Here is a 23,684-nt window from a genome sequence, read left to right as displayed (position 1 = left end):
CCCTTGTTGTCAATCACGGACTACAAAAGAAAAACCAGCCCTGTCGTGGACCACGATGTCTTGCTCCCAGACAAACTAAACAACTTCTTTGCTCGCTTTGAGGACAATACAGTGGCACTGACAGGGCCCGCTACCAAAACCTGTGGGCTCTCCTTCACTGCAGCCAACGTGAGTAAAACATTTAAACGTGTTAACCCTCGCAAGGCTGCAGGCCCAGACGGCATCCCCAGCCGCGTCCTCAGAGCATGCACAGACCAGCTGGCTGGTGTGTTTACGGACATATTCAATCAATCCTTATCCCAGTCTGCTGTTCCCACATGCTTCAAGAGGACCACCATTGTTCCTGTACCCAAGAAAGCTAAGGTAACTGAGCTAAATGACTACTGCCCCGTAGCACTCACTTCTGTCATCATGAAGTGCTTTGAGAGACTAGTCAAAGACCATATCACCTCCACCCTACCTGACACCCTAGACCCACTCCAATTTGCTTACCGCCCCAATAGGTCCACAGACGACGCAATCACACTGCACACTGCCCTAACCCATCTGGACAAGAGGAATACCTATGTAAGCATGCTGTTCATCGACTACAGCTCAGCATTTACCACCATAGTACCCTCCAAACTCGTCATTAAGCTCGAGACCCTGGGTCTCAACCCCGCCCTGTGCAACTGGGTCCTGGACTTCCTGACGGGCCACCCCCAGATGGTGAGGGTAGGTAACAACATCTCCACCCCGCTGATCCTCAACACTGGGGCCCCACAAGGGTGCGTTCTCAGCCCTCTCCTGTACTCCCTGTTCACCCATGACTGCGTGGCCATGCACGCCTCCAACTCAATCATCAAGTTTGCAGACGACACTTCTGTGGTAGGCTTGATTACCAACAACGACGAGACGGCCTACAGGGAGGAGGTGAGGGCCCTTGGAGTGTGGTGTCAGGAAAATAACCTCACACTCAATGTCAACAAAACAAAGGAGATGATCGTGGACTTCAGGAAACAGCAGAGGGAGCAGCCCCCTATCCACATCGACGGGACAGTAGTGGAGAAGGTGGACAGTAGTGGAGAAGTTCCTCGGCGAACACATCACGGACAAACTGAATTGGTCCACCCACACAGACAGCGTGGTGAAGAAGGCGCAGCAGCGCCTCTTCAACCTCAGGAGGCTGAAGAAATTTGGCTTGTCACCAAAAACACTCACAAACTTTTACAGATGCACAATCGAGAGCATCCTGTCGGGCTGTATCACCGCCTGATACGGAAACTGCTCCGCCCACAACCGTAAGGCTCTCCAGAGGGTAGTGAGGTCTGCACAACGCATCACCGGGGGCAAACTACCTGCCCTCCAGGACACCTACACCACCCGATGTCACAGAAGGCCAAAAAGATCATCAAGGACAACAACCACCCGAGCTACTGCCTGTTCACCCCGCTATCATCCAGAAGGCGAGGTCAGTACAGGTGCATCAAAGTGAGGACCGAGAGACTGAAAAACAGCTTCTATCTCAAGGACATCAGACTGTTAAACAGCCATCACTAACATTGAGTGGCTGCTGCCAACTTACCAACTCAACTCTAGCCACTTTAATAATGGAAACATTTATGTAATAAATGTATCACTAGCCACTTTAAACAATGCCACTTTATATAATGTTTACATCCCTACATTACAAATCTAATATGTATATACGGTACTCTATACCATCTACTGCATCTTGCCTATGCCGTTCGGCCATCACTCATTCATATATTTTTATGTACATATTCTTATTCATTCCTTTACACTTGTGTGTATAAGGTAGTTGTTGTGAAATTGTTAGGTTAGATTACTTGTTAGATATTACTTGTTAGATATTACGTGTGTGTGTGTGTGTGTGTGTGTGTGTGTGTGTGTGTGTGTGTGTGTGTGTGTGTGTGTGTGTGTGTGTGTGTGTGTGTGTGTGTGTGTGTGTGTGTGTGTGTGCACTGCTGCCTGGCATGGTTGTTATCATCTAATAGTTCTATCTGAGTTTGTTTCTACTGTTAGAAACTCTGAACAGAAAGAACTTAATTTACATTGAAGAAGTCCATCCAGGCTGTTGAATGAGGAACATTGTCACAACATTTATAATGATAATTGATTGTATATGTATTCAAGGTATGCTCAAAGCGGTCAACATTGAAAGGCAGAAACTCACCTCATCCAGCACCGATGTATAGCATCCATGTAGCGGCAGCCATTTTGTGTCAGAAAGCTCACCACATATTTATTGTTTATCTTAAATGAACCTACATCTATTGTTGATGTGGTTCCATCAGCGTCGGTGACAGAGTCAGAGCTGATCCAGGCGGTCAAGGAGGTGAAGGTAATGGATGTCGGAGTCAACTCCTTCATACTGACCTGGAGGAGAACACCTGGGGTCACTGGCTACAAGATCTCCTGGAGCCCCTTCCATGGTGAGGACCACACACATGCATCTATGGACACACACACACATTGACACACAAACACACACCACCAAAGCCACATATACTACCCACCACCTGTATGCTCTCTTTGGCTGGCCCTCGCTTCATATTCGTCGCCAAACCCACTGGCTCCAGGTCATCTATAAGTCTTTGCTTGGTAAAGCCCCGCCTTATCTCAGCTCACTGGTCACCATAGAAACACCCACCCATAGCACGCGCTCCAGCAGGTATATCTCACCAAAGCCAATTCCTCACTTGGCCGCCTTTCCTTCCAGTTCTCTGTTGCCAATGACTGGAACGAACTGCAAACATCATTGAAGCTGGAGACTCATATCTCCCTCACTAACGTTAAGCACCAGCTGTCAGAGCAGCTCACAGATCACTTCACCTGTACATAGCCCATCTGTAAATAGCCCATCCAACTACCTCACCCCCTATACTGTTATTTATTTTATTTATTTTGCTCCTTTACACCCCAGTATCTCTACTTGCACATTCATCTTCTGCACATCTATCACTCCAGTGTTTAATTGCTATATTGTAATTACTTCGCCACCATGGCCTATTTATTGCCTTACCTCCCTTATCCTACCTCATTTGCACACACTGTATATAGACCTTTTCTATTGTGTTGTTGACTGTATGTTTGTTTATTCCATGTATAACTCTGTGTTGTTGTTTGTGTCGCACTGCTTTGCTTTATCTTGGCCAGGTCGTAGTTACAAGTGAGAACTTGTTCAACTAGCCTACCTGGTTAAATAAAGGTGAAATAAAAAAATTCTAAATTAAAACGTAGGCTCTATCTCAATTCGTCTTTCATGCTTCCTTGCATCCCCTCACCTCCCTCTTGTATTAGAGGACATGGTCCCTCCCCACAGACCTAAGTTCTTCAAGGTGAGGAGAGAGGCTGTGAGGCATAAAGGAAAGATCATTGTGAAATAGCTGTAGGCTATCCTGCTGTCCCGACCTATATATATCCCAAGCATGTTAACCTCTCTGCCTCTAGGTGGCGATGAGAAGTCCCAGCTAGTCGCTTCCTCCACTACCTCCTTCACCATCCCTAAGTTACAGGAGAGCTCGGCCTATAAGATCCAGGTGGCATCTATGGTGGGGGACCGAGAAGGGAGCCCGTTCCTGGTCACTGCACGCACCTGTGAGTACTGAACTATGGCTACACCTCTCAGATATTCCTCTGGATAAGAGTGACTGCTAAATGACTAAAATGTAGACCTGTCACACGTCTCTACTCACCTAGCACCACCACCTAGCCCAAAACGTAGCAGTAAGGTATCTTAAAGTTATTCCGTGTGGTTGAGGGGATCAGTTTGAGCAAGGCCAGGCACAGAACCGATAATCTTGATCAGATAATGAGTAGTTATTTGAGATGCAAGGTGATTTGTAGATCAGTGAGTCTGCACAGTCTGACTGCGATGTAGCCATTCTCAAACACTTAAATGATGTGTTGGATGTGTTATGTTCCAGTGGACCTGCCCAAAGTGAACGGCTTCGCAGCGCTCGACACCACAGACAGCAGTACCTCCCTCAACTGGATCAGCGTTGCCGGGGCTTCTGGGTATCTGCTCTCCTGGAGGCACATCTCAGGTCAGAGGTCAAAGCACAGCCAATCACATCAGGCTGTGACACCAGCACAGCCAATCACATCAGGCTGTGACACCAGCACAGCCAATCACATCAGGCTGTGACACCAGCACATCCAATCTCATCAGGCTGTGACACCAGCACAGCCAATCTCATCAGGCTGTGACACCAGCACAGCCAATCACATCAGGCTGTGACACCAGCACAGCCAATCACATCAGGCTGTGACACCAGCACAGCCAATCACATCAGGCATTGACACCAGCACAGCCAATCACATCAGGCTGTGACACCAGCACAGATGATCACGTCAGGCTATGGCCTCATTCAAAATCCTTAATAATGCTTTCCCTCCTCAATCAATCTAATCATACAGCACATTACTTACAGAGGATGCAATTCAAAATGCTTCAACAAATACAGTTATAAAAGGTGAGAAAGATAAAAACACTGTTTTCAAAATGTGGCAAATAAAAATAGTAAAACAATTACTTAAAAAACGGTGGACTTAAGAGACTAATGCATTTGAATAAATAAAAATTCGTAAAATAGATAGTATAAAATAAATTAAATAAATAGTATGGCTAAAAGCACCCTAATTAAAAGCACTGCAAAAAAGGTGTTTCTTAAGATCTTTCTTAAAAATGCCTTCAGTTTCTGAGGTCCTCCCATTTCCCATTGTTGAAGTAGTCACTGACTAGACATGACTGGGTAGGTGAACCCAAGGGCTCCACCACATGGCCTTCAACTGCCAGTCATTGTCATAGGCGTCGTAAGGATAGGACCAAGGCGCAGTGGGTAAAGTGCTCATCTTCTTAATTTATTAGAAATAACACTTAAAAAAAGAAACAAACGATGAAACAGTCCCGTAAGGTGCACAGGCTATACAGGAAATAACCACCCACAAAACACAAGTGAAACAAACCCCAACTAAATATGGCCTCCAATTAGAGACAACGACAACCAGCTGCCTCTAATTGGAGGTCCTACCGAAAACCCAACATAGAAATAGAAAACTAGATTTAAACATAGAAATAGAAAACATAGAACCTAAACCAAAAACACCAAAACACACAAAACAAACACCCCCTGCCACGCCCTGACAAAACTACAATGACAAATAACCCCTTTTACTGGTCAGGACGTGACAGTCATACAATTGGAATGGGGCCTATGTTAGTGACATCAGTAAGTGTTAATGACTTTGTGCTTTGTGTGAGCATGGCAGTACAAATGTAATGTCGGGGTTTGTCTTTCATGTCCCAGTCACTTTTTGGTAATCTCAGCACCCAGAACCAAATTGTTCAGTCTGTCACAACAGAAGACTACTTCCTGGAGATTTTATCAGCGTGAACTATGCTAGGTTTCATCTTACCCATTTTTTTAAGTGTGAAGGGTTTGGAGGCCATAATTAATAGAAATCATCATGTAGCCACAATAAATATTATCCGTAGGGGTGAATTCAAGATGTAAATGGGGATTTTGTCCTGTAAATTGTCAATTGTTCCAAACTGTTATTGTGATGGGGAAACCTGAGTTACCCTTGGAATTGGGCCGTGTTATGTGTTTTTAGAGTGATGACAATTGTTTTGTGTTTGTCACTTTTTACAACCTCTCTGACCAACCAGAGGACAATTTGTTCACAATGACTTGGCTAAAGGTTAAATAGATTTTATTATTTTTTTACCATATATGGGTACACTTTTTCTCTTCAGAGTTGGACACCAAAAAGGAGAAGCTTGGTCCTTCTGCCACCATGTTTAAGCTGAGTGATCTGCTGTATGGCAGGACCTACATCTTCACCATCAGACCTGTGTATGGAGAGGTGGAGGGACCCATCACCTCTATCCACCACAGGATAGGTAAAGCTTAACACCTCTTCACGTTATGGCTCCAGCTCACTGGAACAGTAAACAACGTGCTCACTCAAAAACGACAACAACAACAACAATTGTTGAGTGCTGCTATCCTAAGCTGTAAGAAATGCAACGTTTGGAGAGCTGTCCATTACATTTTTATACACTTCACTAGAAACCGTCTATCATACAGGAAACCCAATGCTGGTTCATGTACTTACTAGATCATGACATATGTTATTACTCAGTAATGACTATGGTGTACAGTAGGTGTAGGACAGGCTAGCAGTTAGAGAGTTGGGCCAGTAATCGAAAGGTCGCCGGTTCGAATAACTGAGCTGACAAGAGGAAAAATCTGTCTATGTGCCCTTGAGCAAGGCACTTAACCTTAATTTGCTCCAGGGGCGCCGTACTAATATGGCTGACCCTGTAGAACAACATATTTCACTGCACCTATCCATGTATGTGACTATAAAAATGCCATAAATAATGTATACAGTATATCATGTGAAATGTGTCCAAGCACAACACTACGCTACTGCATATGAATATAAAACACTGTCTATTTCCTTTCAGTGGCCAAGGACCGTCCTCTGGTGCCTGTCCAGTCTTTACCCGCCACGCCTGCCCCTCTCCCCCCTCACACCCTCACCGCCTCCCAACCCAATGCAGCCAAAGCCACCAAAGCCCACACCCGCTCCACCGTCGCCAAAGCCCCCTCCAAAACCACCTCCGGCACCGCCAAGAAACCCCCAAGCACCACCGTTGTCAAAACATCTGCAGCCACCACCACCTTTGTCAAAACAGCTGCAGCCACCACCAGCGTCGGACATCTTACCACCACTACCAGAAACATATTGGTTTTGGATACAGAGACAACTGTTGGACCAGGGCCAGGTAACAGAAGTATTTATAGTACCTATATAGATGAATAGCTGTTAGGCATTACAATCAGAGCAAACTGACAGACCCTCAGAATAACAGCACTTACCTCCATTAGAGACTGCTTCTTAAGACCCTCAGAATAACACCACTTACCTCCATTAGAGACTGCTTCTTAAGACCCTCAGAATAACACCACTTACCTCCATCAGAGACTGCTTCTTAAGACTGTAGAATAACAGCACTTACCTCCATTAGAGACTGCTTCTTAAGACCCTCAGAATAACACCACTTACCTCCATTAGAGACTGCTTCTTAAGACCCTCAGAATAACACCACTTACCTCCATCAGAGACTGCTTCTTAAGACTGTAGAATAACACCACTTACCTCCATCAGAGACTGCTTCTTAAGACTGTAGAATAACAGCACTTACCTCCATTAGAGACTGCTTCTTAAGACTGTAGAATAACAGCACTTACCTCCATCAGAGACTGCTTCTTAAGACCCTCAGAATAACACCACTTACCTCCATTAGAGCCTGCTTCTTAAGACCCTCAGAATAACAGCACTTACCTCCATTAGAGACTGCTTCTTAAGACTGTAGAATAACAGCACTTACCTCCATCAGAGACTGCTTCTTAAGACCCTCAGAATAACACCACTTACCTCCATTAGAGACTGCTTCTTAAGACCCTCAGAATAACAGCACTTACCTCCATTAGAGACTGCTTCTTAAGACTGAAGAATAACAGCACTTACCTCCATTAGAGACTGCTTCTTAAGACTGTATAATAACAGCACTTACCTCCATCAGAGACTGCTTCTTAAGACCCTCAGAATAACACCACTTACCTCCATTAGAGACTGCTTCTTAAGACCCTCAGAATAACACCACTTACCTCCATTAGAGACTGCTTCTTAAGACCCTCAGAATAACACCACTTACCTCCATCAGAGACTGCTTCTTAAGACTGAAGATGTTCCTTTAGCAATGTTCTGTCTGACGATAATAATGTCTGCTAACAACCAATATCACTGTCACCATGACCTGTGTGTGTGTGTGCGCACCTGCATGCTCGTTCGTGTGTGTGTGTGTGTGTGTGTGTGTGTGTGTGTGTGTGTGTGTGTGTGTGTGTGTGTGTGTGTGTGTGTGTGTGTGTGTGTGTGTGTGTGTGTGTGTGTGTGTGTGTGTGTGTGTGTGTGTGCAGTGTGTGGCAGGGTGAAGGCAGACATAGTGTTCCTGGTGGATGAGTCATGGAGCATCGGATCCAATAACTTTGCAAAGCTCAAGGACTTCCTGTTCCGGGTTGTCACCTATTTCCCTGTGATTGGTCCTCAGGGCACACAGGTCAGAGGTCACACACCTTCAATATGTCAAAAGCTTTACTGTTCATTTTAGGATTAACAGACACGATGTACAGTATGTTAACACATCACAAACAATAGACTTAAAAAAACATAGCAATGTAAGGGTGAAGTGTACCTGGTTGACTGTACCTGAAGTGTACCTGGTTAACTGTTCCTGAAGTGTACCTGGTTGACTGTACCTGAAGTGTACCTGGTTGGCTGTACCTGAAGTGTACCTGGTTGGCTGTACCTGAAGTGTACCTGGTTGGCTGTACTTGAAGTGTACCTGGTTGACTGTTCCTGAAGTGTACCTGGTTGGCTGTACCTGAAGTGTACCTGGTTAACTGTTCCTGAAGTGTACCTGGTTGGCTGTACCTGAAGTGTACCTGGTTAACTGTTCCTGAAGTGTACCTGGTTGGCTGTACCTGAAGTGTACCTGGTTGACTGTACCTGAAGTGTACCCTGGTTGACTGTACCTGAAGTGTACCCTGGTTGACTGTACCTGAAGTGTACCGGGATGACTGTTCCTGAAGTGTACCTGGTTGGCTGTACCTGAAGTGTACCTGGTTGACTGTACCTGAAGTGTACCTGGTTGACTGTTCCTGAAGTGTACCCTGGTTGGCTGTACCTGAAGTGTACCTGGTTGACTGTACTTGAAGTGTACCTGGTTGGCTGTACTTGAAGTGTACCCTGGTTGACTGTTCCTGAAGTGTACCCTGGTTGACTGTTCCTGAAGTGTACCTGGATGACTGTTCCTGAAGTGTACCTGGATGACTGTTTCTGAAGTGTACCTGGATGACTGTTCCTGAAGTGTACCTGGTTGGCTGTACCTGAAGTGTACCTGGTTGGCTGTACCTGAAGTGTACCTGGTTGGCTGTACCTGAAGTGTACCTGGTTGGCTGTACTTGAAGTGTACCTGGTTGGCTGTACCTGAAGTGTACCTGGTTGACTGTTCCTGAAGTGTACCTGGTTGGCTGTACCTGAAGTGTACCTGGTTGGCTGTACCTGAAGTGTACCTGGTTGGCTGTACCTGAAGTGTACCTGGTTGGCTGTACCTGAAGTGTACCTGGTTGGCTGTACTTGAAGTGTACCTGGTTGGCTGTACCTGAAGTGTACCTGGTTGACTGTTCCTGAAGTGTACCTGGTTGGCTGTACCTGAGGTGTACCTGGTTGGCTGTACCTGAAGTGTACCTGGTTGACTGTACCTGAAGTGTACCTGGTTGACTGTACCTGAAGTGTACCTGGTTGGCTGTACCTGAAGTGTACCTGGTTGGCTGTACCTGAAGTGTACCTGGTTGGCTGTACCTGAAGTGTACCTGGTTGACTGTACCTGAAGTGTACCCTGGTTGACTGTACCTGAAGTGTACCCTGGTTGACTGTACCTGAGGTGTACCTGGTTGACTGTACCTTGGCTTGTCCTTTTAGGGGTTAATGTCCTGGCCACCCTCACATTGACTTGTTCTACATGGAATCATGTAGAAACCATAAAAGTGTTAAACAAAATATATTTCATATTTGAGATTCTTCAAAGTAGTAACGCTTTGCCTTGATGACAGCTTTGCACACTCTTGGCATTCTCTCAACCAGCTTCATGAGGTAGTCACCTGTAATGCATTTCAATTAACCAGTGTGCCTTGTTAAAAGTACATTTGTGGAATTTCTTTCCTTCTTAGTGTGTTTGAGCCAATCAGTTGTGTTGTGACAAGGTAGGGGTGGTATACAGAAGATGGTATTTTACCAAATAGGTCTAAGTCCATATTATGCCAAGAACAGCTCAAATAAGCTAAGAGAAACGACAGTCCATCATTACTTTAAGACATGAAGGTCAGTCAATATGGAAAATCTCAAGAACTTTGAAAGTTTCGTCAAGTGCAGTCGCAAAAACCATCAAGCGCTATGATGAAACTGGCTCTCATGAGAACCGCCACAGGAAAGGAATACTAAGAGTTACCTCTGCTGCAGAGGATACATTCATTAGAGTTAACTGGATCTCAGATTGCAGCCCAAATAAATGTTTCACAGAGTTCAAGTAACAGACCCATCTCAATATCAACTGTTCAGAGAAGACTGTGTGAATCTGACCTTCATGGTCGAATTGCTGCAAAGAAACCACTACTAAAGGACACCAAAAAGAAGAAGAGACTTGCTTGGGCCAGGAAACACAAGCAATGGACATTAGACTGGTGGAAATCTGTCCTTTGGTCTGATGAGTCCCAATTTGAGATTTTTGTTTCCAACTGCCGTGTCTAATTGAGACACAGAGTAGGTGAACGGATGTGTGGTTCCCACCGTGAAGCATGGAAAAGGAGGTGTGATGGTGTGGGGGTGCTATGCTGGTGACACTGTCAGTGGTTTATTTAGAATCCAAGGCACACTTAACCAGCATGTCTACCACAGCATTCTGCAGCCATGCACCATCCCATCTGGTTTGCACTTAGTGGGACTATCGTTTGTTTTTCAACAGGACAACGACCCAAAACACACCTCCAGGCTGTATAAGGGCTATTTGACCAAGGAGAGTGATGGAGTGCTACATCAGATGATCTGGCCTCTACAATCACCCAACCTCCACCCAGTTGAGATGGTTTGGGATGAGTTGGACCGCAGAGTGAAGGAAAAGCAGCCAACAAGTGCTCAGCATATGTGGGAACTCCTTCAAGACTGTTGTAAAAGCATTCCTCATGAAGCTGGTTGAGAGAATGCCAAGAGTGTGCAAAGCTGTCATCAAGGCAAAGGGTGGCTGCTTTGAAAAATCTCAAATATAAAATATATTTTGATTTGTTTAACACTTTTTTGGTTACTACATGATTCCATGTGTTATTTCATAGTTTTGATGTCTTCGCTATTATTCTATAATGTAGAAAATAGTAAAAATAAAGAAAATCCTTGAATGAGTAGGTGTCCAAACTTTTGACTGGTACTGTAGGTGATTGTCCCTGACTGTCCCGTCTCTCCCCTCAGATAGCAGTGGTGCACTACAGTGATGAACCAAGGATAGAGTTCAAACTGAATGATTACAAGAACAGGAACTCTGTACTAAAGGCTCTGAGAGGAGTACGCTATGGAGGAGGCAACACCAAAACAGGTACACACACACGTACACGCACACGTACACACATACACACTGACATTCTGTCTGCGTAGAAAAATGTTAGATGTCTGTAAGCTTTGAAAGTGGAGACCTGACAAACGTCAAAAAGTAAACTTGCCTTGCTTTTTGGAGACAGCTTTGCATTTGCACAACTAATTAACTGTTGATAAGTGAACTGTTTCGCCCAGGGCTGGATTACTTAACGGGCACACAGGGCATGTACCCCTGGAGGTCGGGTGCCCCCCAGATAGCATATGATAGCAAAATGTGTAGAATTACAGGAAATTAGCTTTAAACTGCTAAATGTTCTCTCAGCCTCATGGCAAAAAGTGAACAATAGCATGAGGTGAGCTATAAAACAGCCATTTTTCTCTCTGACCCATGGCAAAAAGTGTAGAATTTTCTTTAAAACTCCAGCATTTTCTCAGCATTTTCTCAGCATTTTCTAACTTTATGGAGGTTTGTGCCCCGGGGTCCCAAATGCGGTTGTACGGTGCTGGTTCCGTCCCACAATTAGCCAAGTTGGGTATAGCTGGATAGCAACCGTTTTTACCCTCTTTTGCTAGCTACCGTAGCTCTGTCTTGTCAAACGCCTGTCTCCAAAAATGACAAATCTTCTCCAGTTGTGTTTGCATTTTGAGATTGTGACACACCTTCCATGCCTATTCACTTTCAATACACATTGATTCTCTATATTGTACCTGCGTAAGTGCCTGCGAACAAGTGTGTGTGTGTGTGTGTGTGTGTGTGTGTGTGTGTGTGTGTGTGTGTGTGTGTGTGTGTGTGTGTGTGTGTGTGTGTGTGTGTGTGTGTGTGTGTGTGTGTGTGTGTGTGTGTGTGTGTGTGTGTGTGTGTGTGTGTGTGTGTGTGTTTGTGCTTGCCTGAGTCTTCTAATTTGCTGTGTTACACAGATGGCAACACTTCCCAGTATTTGGACCGCAGCGTTCTGTTCCACCGCATTGAGGGCCTCAACCCAGAGACAGTCTACATAGTTAGTGTGTGTATGTGTGTGTGTGTGTGTGTGTGTCAGTGGTGGTCGGTGCCATTTAAGATGATGGAGGATGATAATTTATGAACATGGCCTTATTTCTATTACAGCATATTGGATGACTGTCATTCATATTCCATTAACCCAGCTCAATGTAACATCGATAGGTTTAGGCTACTACTTGATAGTCAAATTTTCCCTATACCCATCATGAGGTTGCTACAACCCAGCCTATGAATGAAAGTTTACAACGTAGGTGCACACAGGTCGAGAGAAAGATTTGAGGTGACAGGCAGTGACACACAGACAGACAGTGACACATTCAATACCACCTTGCACACTCTTGCCTGCATCTAGCTGATCTGCAGTGTAATCATTAGTCCAACAGTTGCAAAATAGAGTTTCTATTGGACAAATTCAGTTATGTTTATCTCCTTTTTGTTCTGTTTGCTTTTGTTTAAGAAATGTTTTTTAACAGAATCAGCACAATGAATACACCACTGATCACACGCAAATCCAGTTCTCTTTCATAGCAGCCACATACAAACTGCTTGTTGTGTATATAATTCCTTCTCACATCTATCAACTCGCTCTCTTCCTCTTACCTTTTCCCTTCGCTTGTGGACTGTCTGTGACCAGATGAAAAACATTTCCAAGCCATACAGCCTACAACATTGTCACGTCATAGTCAACATAGCTACTAGAACTAATCCGTAAACCCGCTACAGTCATGCAGTACAGTGTACAGTCATGCAGTACAGTGCACAGTCATGCAGTACAGTGTGCAGTCATGCAGTACAGTGTGCAGTCATGCAGTACAGTGCGCAGTCATGCAGTACAGTGCACAGTCATGCAGTACAGTGTACAGTCATGCAGTACAGTGCGCAGTCATGCAGTACAGTGCGCGGTCATGCAGTACAGTGCGCAGTCATGCAGTACAATCATGCAGTACAGTGCACAGTCATGCAGTACAGTGTACAGTCATGCAGTACAGTGCGCAGTCATGCAGTACAGTGCACAGTCATGCAGTACAGTGTACAGTCATGCAGTACAGTGCGCAGTCATGCAGTACAGTGCGCGGTCATGCAGTACAGTGCGCAGTCATGCAGTACAATCATGCAGTACAGTGCACAGTCATGCAGTACAGTGTACAGTCATGCAGTACAGTGTACAGTCATGCAGTACAGTGTGCAGTGATGCAGTACAGTGTGCAGTCATGCAGTACAGTGCACAGTCATGCAGTACAGTGTACAGTCATGCAGTACAGTGTACAGTCATGCAGTACAGTGCGCGGTCATGCAGTACAGTGTACAGTCATGCAGTACAGTGCACAGTCATGCAGTACAGTGTACAGTCATGCAGTACAGTGTACAGTCATGCAGTACAGTGTGCAGTGATGCAGTACAGTGTACAGTCATGCAGTACAGTGCACAGTCATGCAGTACAGTGTACAGTCATGCAGTACAGTGCACAGTCATGCAGTACAGTGTACAGTCATGCAGTACAGTGTACAGTCATGCAGTACAGTGTGCAGTGATGCAGTACAGTGCACAGTCATGCAGTACAGTGTACAGTCATGCAGTGCAGTGTACAGTCAGCAGCAAGCAGTTTAGGAGTTGCACTAGCAGGACCCGGTGGCAATACATTTATAAAACCAAAAGCTTAACTTGACTTGGAAGACTCCCAGTGTTGGATAGCGATAGTCAGCTACCTCCTCATCCCTTTCTCTCTGTTTGAGCCGAGTGTTTGAGTAGGCTTAACTAGCTTGCTGCATTCAATGCTAGCTAAGTGAAAGTTAAAAAATATATACCACAAAATATAGCTAGCTCTCTCTCTCTCTCTCTCACTTCTCCTTAATTTTGGATTCATTTGTTAAAAACTGTTCAGCTATTGTCTCTTTGAGTCAACTACTCACCATATTGTATGCACTGCAGTGCTAGCTAGCTGTAGTTTATGCTTTCAGTACTAGATTAATTCTCTGATCCTTTGATTGGGTGGACAACATGTCAGTTCATGTTGCAAGAGCTCTAATACGTTGGAGGATGTCCTCTGGAAGTTGTCATAATTACTGTGTAAGTCTATGGAAGGGGGTGAGAACCATGAACCTCCTAGGTTTTGTATTGAAGTCAATGTACCCAGAGGAGGACAGAAGCTAGCAGTCTTCCGGCTACACCATGGTGCTACCCTACAGAATGCTGCTGAGGCTACTGTAGAACTTCATTGCAAAACAGTGTGTTTTAATCAATTATTTGGTGACGTGAATATATTTACTATAGTTTTATCTAAAAATGATAACTTTTTAAATGTTTCACTATTTAAAAAAAAATAGAATTCTGTGAGGATGGTCCTCTCTTTCCTCCTCTGAGGAGCCTCCACTGGTGTGTGTGTACATATTTATAGTGATATTGCCAGTGAATGTATTGTTGTTCCACAGGGAAGGGGATGAGCTACGTTCTGAAGGAGCTGTTCCAGGAGTCTCTGGGGATGAGGCAGGAGGTGTCCCATGTCTTGGTGTTGCTGACAGACGGCCGGGCCGTGGACGATGTGGAGCAACCCTCCAGGATCGCACAGGCTTATGGTCAGTTCAGATATCAGTGGTCATACTCTACATACTGGGGGTCAAAGGTTGTGGCTAGATGGTAAACAGCTACGGACAGAAGTGACTTTTCATAGCAGGCTAGGACTGCATTTTATCTAACCCTAACCCTTTTCCTAACCTTAACCTAATTATCCTAACTTGCTACGTTAATTCTCCTAACCTGCTACGAAAAGTAACTTCCGTTCGTAGCTGTATACCATCTAGTCAAAACCGTGGTCAATGTCTTGGGACGTCAAAGGATTGTAGCCAATTTGTTCTTGTTGATTTGGAGCCGTTGCTACTGACACGCAAGCTCCTGAAAATATCTCTTTAACACAGATTAATCTACATAGGCATATCTCACCCGTCTTTGATACATGTAGTGATATCCAGTAACTGGTCTTTGTCAAAAGCCTTTGACTTTGCATATTGCTGAATATTCCTTTGTATAACATTATATCATGTATTTTCACGTTCTTCTCCGGTATTGACTCCACTCTCAGGTGTGAGTGTGCTGGCCATCGGGGTGGCCAATGCAGACATGGACGAGCTGAAGAAGATAGCGCATCCAGCCAACTACCAGAACATCTTCTACGCCAGGGACTTTGATGACTTCTCCTCCATAGAGAGAGAGTTCATCAGCAACATCTGCAGCGAGGCGCTGCTCTCCGAGTTCAGACAACACGACGAGGTACAGAATACACACGTCTGAATGAAACTAATATATCATTTGAAATGAAAGGTTCTACATCAGGACTTTTTGGAACAACGTGCTTGTTTTAAAACATTCTAGCTTGCTGATAATGTCTGCTCGATATGTCTCCTTAGCTGGGATCATAGTTAGTTAAGGATGAAGTGTGGAATGTTGGCAAGCAGCCAATTATGACAGAGATGTGAAACTCAGCTGTGTGTCGGAGTGGGCTGCTCTCGCCCTCCAGCTGGAATTAGAATGTTGTCGAGGTGAAATTATGATTTAATTAATAATGACCTATAGCCTCTGATTCTGAAGGTCATATAATAAGGTCAACATCAATGTGTTTGACCTCTATTATTAGTCTGCCCAGCTGGACACTCCAACTGATGACCCTGATGAGCTGACCAAACCACAGGGCCCCTGCCCCTTACAGTGCAAGGTACGTCCTTCTCTTAGTCATCATCATCATTACTGTTATCATCAACATTACTATTATCATCATCACCATCATTGCCTTTTTCATTATTTGTGGCAGCATCACATATCCCAGTTTGTCCAATAGAAATCGAATATATTCTACATATATGGTTGTTCCCTCCCAGCAACCAATTCTGCTAATGACGTCATTCCAACCAGTTCTGGCAGTGACTTCATTCCTATCAGTTCTGCTAATGACTTCATTCCTATCAGTTCTGCTAATGACGTCATTCCTATCAGTTCTGCTAATGACTTCATTCCTATCAGTTCTGCTAATGACGTCATTCCTATCAGTTCTGCTAATGACTTCATTCCTATCAGTTCTGCTAATGACGTCATTCCTATCAGTTCTGCTAATGACTTCATTCCTATCAGTTCTGCTAATGACTTCATTCCAACCAGTTCTGGCAGTGACGTCATTCCAAACAGTTCTGGCAGTGACGTCATTCCTATCAGTTCTGCTAATGACGTCATTCCGACCAGTTCTGGCAGTGACGTCATTCCGACCAGTTCTGGCAGTGCCGTCATTCCGAGCAGTTCTGGCAGTGACGTCATTCCAACCAGTTCTGGCAGTGCCGTCATTCCGACCAGTTCTTGTAATGACGTCATTCAAACCAGTTCTTGTAATGACGTCATTCAGACCAGTTCTTGTAATGACGTCATTCAGACCAGTTCTTGTAATGACGTCATTCAAACCAGTTCTTGTAATGACGTCATTCAGACCAGTTCTTGTAATGACGTCATTCAGACCAGTTCTTGTAATGACGTCATTCAGACCAGTTCTTGTAATGACGTCATTCAGACCAGTTCTTGTAATGACGTCATTCATACCAGTTCTTGTAATGACGTCATTCAGACCAGTTCTTGTAATGACGGCATTGCCCACTGGGCTCCTTCTTTAGCTGACCTTTGACCCACTGTCATTTGGAAACATGGACTGACCTTTATTTGATTAGTAGATTAATCTCTTTCTCCTTTCTGATTCACTTTCAAAGGGGCAGAAAGGTGAAAACGTGAGTACAGTTATATTTAGTTACTTCTAACTTGGTGATTAAATGAGATATTTATGTTTACCTTGTTCTCCTTTTCTCTGTATGTCGTTCACAGGGAGATGGCTCTGGTAATGGTGGACTGGTATGTTCTACACCACAATTGAATTCATTCATTCATTAAGTCATTAATTTATCCATCCATTCATCCAGCCATTCATTCAGTCATTTATTCAGTCATTCATCTATTTATCAAGCCATCCATCCATTCATTGTCATTCATTCATTTATTAATGTATTTATTCATTCATTCATTCATTCATTCATCTGCCATAATTCCATGACATTTGTTTGATTACAGAGACTCCAGCAAAACACTGCGATGTTTGAGTCAATTGGCCTCAAGTCCAAAGGAGAGAAAGGAGAGAGAGTAAGTGGTAACTCTCATCATACATTGTCTATGTAGGCTATCATCTATACACACTGATACAGTAGAGTGCTGTGCCCTTGAGCAAGGCACTTAACCCCAACTGCTTGAAGATCACTGCTCTGCGGCTGGTCCTGCGCTGCTCCCAGCCGTGTGCGTGCGTTTTGTTCGATTGTTTGTTTCTTTTTTATTTCTGTATAAATATAACCCCATAGCTGATGTTATGAAACATGAAAGGCACCGTACCATCAAAGTGGCAGTGTGTCAGATTTGATGATGACAGTTGACAGAATCGCTGCTCTATATTCTTCTGTAGCATCTGACAGTTAGGCATTCAACAATCTGTCTTCCAAGTTTCACTAAATATTTGTTTGGTCCTATAATTGTGTTTTAATAAGCCATTTTATACACAGAAGATCTCTGCTAAACACAGTCAAGCTGTTTATATTTCTCACTGTGATTGGCGATAACTTTGGAACAAAGTTGACTAGAAATAGAAAGATGCTAATGTCTGTAATTGAACAACCCACTGGGCACACACTGGTTGAATCAACGTTGTTTTCACATCATTTCAATGAAATGACGTTAAACCAACATGGAATAGATGTTGAACAGACGTCTGTGCCCAGTGGGAAGGGAAGGATAAAAAGATGTTTAAAATTCAACGCTAGACTGCATTACAGGCTACATAATGTAGGCCTAAATATTTCAATAATGTTTAACTACATGTCATGTTCAGTTAATGGAGTTCTATTTGTAAGCTACACTGTCTGTAATTTATATATATTTCATGATGTGTAAGAACATGTGTGCAATGATGTGCCAAGTGAATCTGTAATTGAGTGTAATTACTTTAGGGTAAGCATTAGAATAAGCTGCCTCAATAATAGCAGCCATTAGGTGATAATATAGCTGTAGGAGCTGATCCATTGTCAGTATTATGGAATAATTCTAATATTAAGGTAAGATTTTAATGGAGAAATCTGATCCGAGAGCAGTGCTGCCTTTAACTACATCCTATCAGTATCGACACATGCTCCAACGATGCACTTAGCGAGTGTTTTTTCTGCGTGGTGTTTTGAGAAACCCATGTTAAACCAATGGCCTTTGTTGGAAAGATGCATCGTTAAAACATGGGAAGCCTAAATTCCATTGCTTTCGGGAAACCGGCCCAGGACAGCACACCTTCCACCTCCACTCAGCTTAGCGCCAGGCGTAGCAAATCAACAACAATACAATGATCCTATTGATCTCAGTGTGTCCTCAGTGTTCATAAATACTGGACTTCACGTAGAAACAGAGATCAAATGTTATATTTGGGTCAGTACTCCTTTTTCAATCTTTCTTGGTTGTGTAATGTGTTTTTGTGTGATCAATATTTGTATTGTTTTTCTCAGTGACATATGACGTGAAGGTGTGTAGTAGAACAATGATAGCAGTATCAAAACAGATGAAGAAGCCAAACAGAAAAGAAAAACGGAAAACAAATCTGTCTAGTGTATTTTTTGGCACAGACTGTATTTTTTTCATTTAACAGGGACTTCCTGGAACAGATGGTGTCCCCGGGTTGCCAGGACGACCTGGACGAACCGGACCCCCAGGTTCAGCCGGGCAACGGGTAAATCTAACAAAGAAAGAAACAGTCTTATTGTACTCTGAGTGTACAAAACATTAGGAACACCTTCCTAATATTGAGTTGCACCCCCTTTTGCCATCAGAACAGACTCAATTTGTCAGGGAATGGACTCGACAAGGTGTCAAAAGTGTTCCACAGGGATGCTGGCCCATGCTGACTCCAATGCTTCTCACAGTTGTCTCAAGTTGGCTGGATGTCCTTTGTGTGGTGGACCATTCTTGATACACACAGGAAACTGTTGAGCGTGAAAAACCCAGCAGTGTTGCAGTTCTTGACAGTTTCAAACCGGTGCGCCTGGCACCTACAACAACACCCCGTTCAAAGGCACTTAAATCTTTTGTCTTGCCCATTCACCCTCTGAATGGCACACATACACAATCCATGTCTCAATTGTCTCAAGGCTTAAAAATCCTTCTTTAACCTGTCTCCTCCCCTTCATCTATACTGATTTGAAGTGGATTTAACAAGTGACATCAATAAGGGATCATAGATTAACCTGGATTTACTTGGTTAGTCTATGTCATGGAAAGAGCAGGTGTTCTTAATGTTTTGTACAGTCAGTGTATAGGGCTGATGTAAAAATGGTCCTGTTTTAACGATGTATTGGACTCTTATGCACCGTTACTGTGTGTGTGTGTGATTTATATATTTTTAAGGTGCTTCTGTGTGCCTGACACCACAAATTAAAGTTATTCTAGGAATTAAGCTTAAGCTTTCCAGTGTGCAAAACTGGTTGAAATGACAGTTTGCTCACAGCTTATTAATTACATTTGAACTAATGCCACTTATGTAAATGAGATGTTTCTAATGGCAGTTCTCTCTCTGTTTCAGGGTTTAGAAGGTGTTCCAGGTGATCTGGTATGTTCAATGTGCTTATGGAGGCAATGTTTATTAGTGTCTAATAGTGTACCCATAAGCTCAAACTCTATTCCCAAATTGGTGTACTACTTTTAACCAGGGCCTATAGAGCTCTGGTCAACAGTAATGCACTACAGTATATAGGGAATAGGGTGCTTTTTAGGATGCACACCCTAGGTCTTGTACTTCAGAATGACTCATAAGACCATTAATGCCTGTGTCTCTGTTTTCAACTTGTTCTCTACAACTCTTTCCACTTTTAATCCTTCATAATAAAGACATGTTGTTACTAATCATAGATGCCATGCACTTTGAGTGACAGTTTGCCATAATACTATGATTATGTTGACTCCTGTGGGCATATGAAATTAAGTTTCTCAGTATTATTTCCTTCTTGCTAGTTTAAAGCTATAGCTTAAACTGTTGAATCCGTCGTCTCCAGTTTTCTGAGATGTTTCCCTCAAGGCCTCAAAGTTTGTGGGGGTTGAATTGGTTCCATAACGGTGAAACTATTGTTTATTTCTGACACCATGCAATATTAAACTAGCTAGCTTTGGTGAGCAATGAACAAGTGTGTGTTCATTCAGCCATCTTTATTCAAAACTTTCAGGTGGCGGCCTAATCATGTCATTACAGTCATCCTTTTATGATTTCCTGTCAGGTGATCTAGTGTGTCATTGTGAACGCTGTCATGTTCCGATTTTAATGTTATTTTCTGTAATCACAGGGGCCTCCTGGTATCACCGGTCCAAAAGGCCAGAGAGGAGAGAGGGTAAGTCCAACCGCACAACAACAACATGAGTCTAGAAGCAAGTAGATGTTATAAGAAATGTTAGGATTATCTGTGCAATATAAAATGTAATGCTAACCAATAGGGTCAAGTGATTAAAGCGTTAAGTTTGAACTCAACCTATAGACCTCTCTGCCTTCATGCCAAACCCTTTGTCGCTCTCTTTTTATCTTCAAATTTTAGATAATCATACTACGAGTTTACCACAAGGTGATATTATGTGACCTTTGACCTCTCTCTGCCAGGGGGAGCCTGGGTATGTCATAGGGGGCATAGGAGACGGCCATTATGCTCCTGGACGAAAGGGAGAGCCTGGATCATCAGTGAGTATTCACAACACTGACCCTAAAACAACTTTGTTTTATAAAGGGTTAATAAAGGCCTTATAAAGGGTTATACATGTTTCATAAAGGGTTTGGAAATTGTATTACCTGAAATAACTTGTTTTGTTCATTCAACGTCATAAATAATTGATACTACATGCTTCCTCTGAATAAGAAATACAAATGACATGACTGTTGTTTAATGTCCTATCCTGCTCGGATAAAAGGGACCTCAAGGGGCTCCGGGTGTACCAGGGGTCTCTGGACCCTCAGGCCTGCCTGGACAGGCAGGTTCACCTGGGTCCTCAGGGATATCTGTTAAGGTAAGACAGATAGATAGTGCGGGTAGATCTTACATACTATTATTATTTTATCGCATAATAATAATCCTTCAACAGGACTGTGACCCCATGTTGAGTTTACTGTATGTCATGTGTGTTGATGTGTCATTAAAAAATACATGCTACAAGTATCATGTTGTCAGCACACAATGGAAATAATATTGGGGATAAAATACATCCCTGAGGGACTCTGTTGTAACCAGTTCATATGATAAAATGTCTTTCACATTGACCTTCTGTGGCCGGTCACTTAACAATCTTAAATGATATGGGTTTCACAACATTGATTGATTTGATGTGTTTATGTTCTATTCTTCCCTTGCAGGGGGAACATGGGGAGGCAGGTGCTAAAGTGAGTGGGTGGTTCCTTTCTCCTTTCTTTTCTTCAACAATATAGTTACTGCTTTGGGTCAAGGGAAGATGGCGCTTGCTAAGTCAATGGAATCCACCTAAATTGGAATGAAAAACTGGCACGGTGTTGATATGAATAAAACAACGCTGCCAGGATTATGAATTAGTTTTATCGATCGCATTTTAAACACACATTTTGGGCTTTGCAGATGATTCTACAAATTGGTGTTGATTTTTCAAAACTAGTATTGGGTCATGTATTTTGTTTGCCAGGGCTACTAAAGAGCTTCCTGTCTCGACAGGACTCACCTGGATAAATACAAAAGAAATGAATACAAGTCATTCATGCTACATCTATGTTTAATATTGCCCAATACTTCATAACCCCTAATTTAACCTCTTTTCCTTGCTAGTATGTTATTAATTAAATAACATTAGTGTTTTGTGATGTTTTGAAAGGGTTTGCGTGGGAAAGCAGGGGCCAAAGGAGACAAAGGAGATCATGGTAAAGATGTAAGTGTTTAGTTTCTGTTATGCAGCGAGCAGCCTAGCGATTAGAGTGTTGGGCCAGTAACTGAAAGGTCGCTAGTTTGAATTCCAAAACCGACAAGGTGAAAAATCTGTCAATGTGATCTTGAGCAAGGCACTTAACCCTAATTGCTCCAGGGTTGCCATTGATAATTTCAGACACTGGCCGTGAAACAACTCTCCGATGGTGTCTCGGGGAGAGTTGGGATAAGCAAAAAAAACCTTTCTGAAATAAGACAAATATAAGCACCCACCAAATTATGATTATTTATTATGCTCAGTTTGTGTTAAACTATAATACCACATTGCTATTTCTAAGTATTGGCTTTTAGTTCATGTGTTGTTCCATCTTTCTTCATTTCCTTGTTGTCTGTCTCAAACCAGGGCCAAGCAGGGTTACCTGGTCCCATTGGAATTGATGGTGTTCCAGGCTTCCCAGGTCAAAAGGGATATAAGGTAAGAGTGTCCTTCATCAAGAAGTTACAGTATACCTGAAGGGACATTATCTTGTGGTTTCCTCTGTATATTTGAATGAAGCCACAGCGAATATCATATTTGAATACTATCCGTTTACGTGGGTATCATACTGCATGTTGATCTAATTACGGATATGATAGGATTCTGATTGGTGATTTGTGCTGTTCTTCCCAGGGAGAGGAGGGGATCGGGGTTCCCGGTGTCCAGGGCCCTCGTGGAGAGCCAGGGGAGAAGGTACAAACATTTCATACATGGACTCATCAACATGAAGTGTGTGTATTGCGTCACCTGAATTATGTAGTTTGTTAGTCACGTATTAGCTAATCATTGGTTTAACTTTGTCTTGCAGGGAAATATAGGCCTATCAGGACCTGAGGGACTAAAGGTACTTTATTTATGTTAATACTTTGATTTGAAGCTCAAACAACATAGGAATTCTGCGAACCCATTGGACTGCAGTATGGACCTATTCATTCACACCATTGAAGTATCATCTTTGTTCTGCCTTTCTAAGGGAGAGGCTGGTGTTCAAGGGATACAAGGGGTTGTTGGACCACGGGTATGCATCAACTTTTTATTTGTTTATATTGAATATACATACAAAAGTGGAGACCATTATCATGTACTTTATTTACAGACTTTCATAATTAAATTATTCCGTCTGGATGGTTTCTTTCCAGTGGTGTAAAGTACTTAAGATAAAAATACTTAAAAGTACTACTTAAGTCGTTTTTTGGGGTATCTGTACTTTACAATTTATTGTAAATTTATTGTATTTTTGACAACTGTTACTTTTACTTCACTACATTCCTAAGGAAAATGATGTACTTTTTACTCCATACATTTCCCTGACACCCAAAAGTACTCGGTACATTTTGAATGCTTTGGAGGACAAAAAAATTATACAATTCGCACACTTATCAAGAGAACATCCCTTGTCGTCCCTACTGCCTCTGATCTGGCGGACTCACTAAACACAAATGCTTTGTTTTTAAATGATGTC

The 23,684-nt window shown here is 43.1% G+C and overlaps 1 protein-coding gene across 1 annotated transcript in view; it reads left to right on the top strand.

Moving 5' to 3' along the window:
- LOC106576558 (uncharacterized) overlaps positions 1 to 23,684 on the top strand; it is a 101,040-nt gene that overhangs the window by 33,878 nt on the left and 43,478 nt on the right. Inside the window, exons 17-40 of the mRNA XM_045722260.2 lie at positions 2,298 to 2,435; positions 3,454 to 3,600; positions 3,930 to 4,049; positions 5,762 to 5,908; positions 6,479 to 6,799; positions 7,995 to 8,134; positions 11,095 to 11,218; positions 14,647 to 14,790; positions 15,294 to 15,481; positions 15,846 to 15,923; positions 16,957 to 16,974; positions 17,069 to 17,095; positions 17,312 to 17,380; positions 18,915 to 18,995; positions 19,845 to 19,871; positions 20,599 to 20,643; positions 20,907 to 20,984; positions 21,212 to 21,307; positions 21,651 to 21,677; positions 22,136 to 22,189; positions 22,589 to 22,660; positions 22,856 to 22,915; positions 23,031 to 23,066; positions 23,196 to 23,240. Of these exons, the coding sequence (XP_045578216.2) occupies positions 2,298 to 2,435; positions 3,454 to 3,600; positions 3,930 to 4,049; positions 5,762 to 5,908; positions 6,479 to 6,799; positions 7,995 to 8,134; positions 11,095 to 11,218; positions 14,647 to 14,790; positions 15,294 to 15,481; positions 15,846 to 15,923; positions 16,957 to 16,974; positions 17,069 to 17,095; positions 17,312 to 17,380; positions 18,915 to 18,995; positions 19,845 to 19,871; positions 20,599 to 20,643; positions 20,907 to 20,984; positions 21,212 to 21,307; positions 21,651 to 21,677; positions 22,136 to 22,189; positions 22,589 to 22,660; positions 22,856 to 22,915; positions 23,031 to 23,066; positions 23,196 to 23,240 (2,282 nt within the window). The remainder of the gene's footprint in view (positions 1 to 2,297; positions 2,436 to 3,453; positions 3,601 to 3,929; positions 4,050 to 5,761; positions 5,909 to 6,478; positions 6,800 to 7,994; positions 8,135 to 11,094; positions 11,219 to 14,646; positions 14,791 to 15,293; positions 15,482 to 15,845; positions 15,924 to 16,956; positions 16,975 to 17,068; positions 17,096 to 17,311; positions 17,381 to 18,914; positions 18,996 to 19,844; positions 19,872 to 20,598; positions 20,644 to 20,906; positions 20,985 to 21,211; positions 21,308 to 21,650; positions 21,678 to 22,135; positions 22,190 to 22,588; positions 22,661 to 22,855; positions 22,916 to 23,030; positions 23,067 to 23,195; positions 23,241 to 23,684) is intronic.

The sequence above is a fragment of the Salmo salar genome, chromosome 07 (assembly GCF_965601325.2).
Source record: "Salmo salar chromosome 07, fSalSal1, whole genome shotgun sequence".
Taxonomy (NCBI): domain Eukaryota; kingdom Metazoa; phylum Chordata; class Actinopteri; order Salmoniformes; family Salmonidae; genus Salmo; species Salmo salar.
The sequence above is the reverse complement of the archived record's forward strand: the minus strand, read 5'-3'. Positions and strand labels throughout refer to the sequence as shown.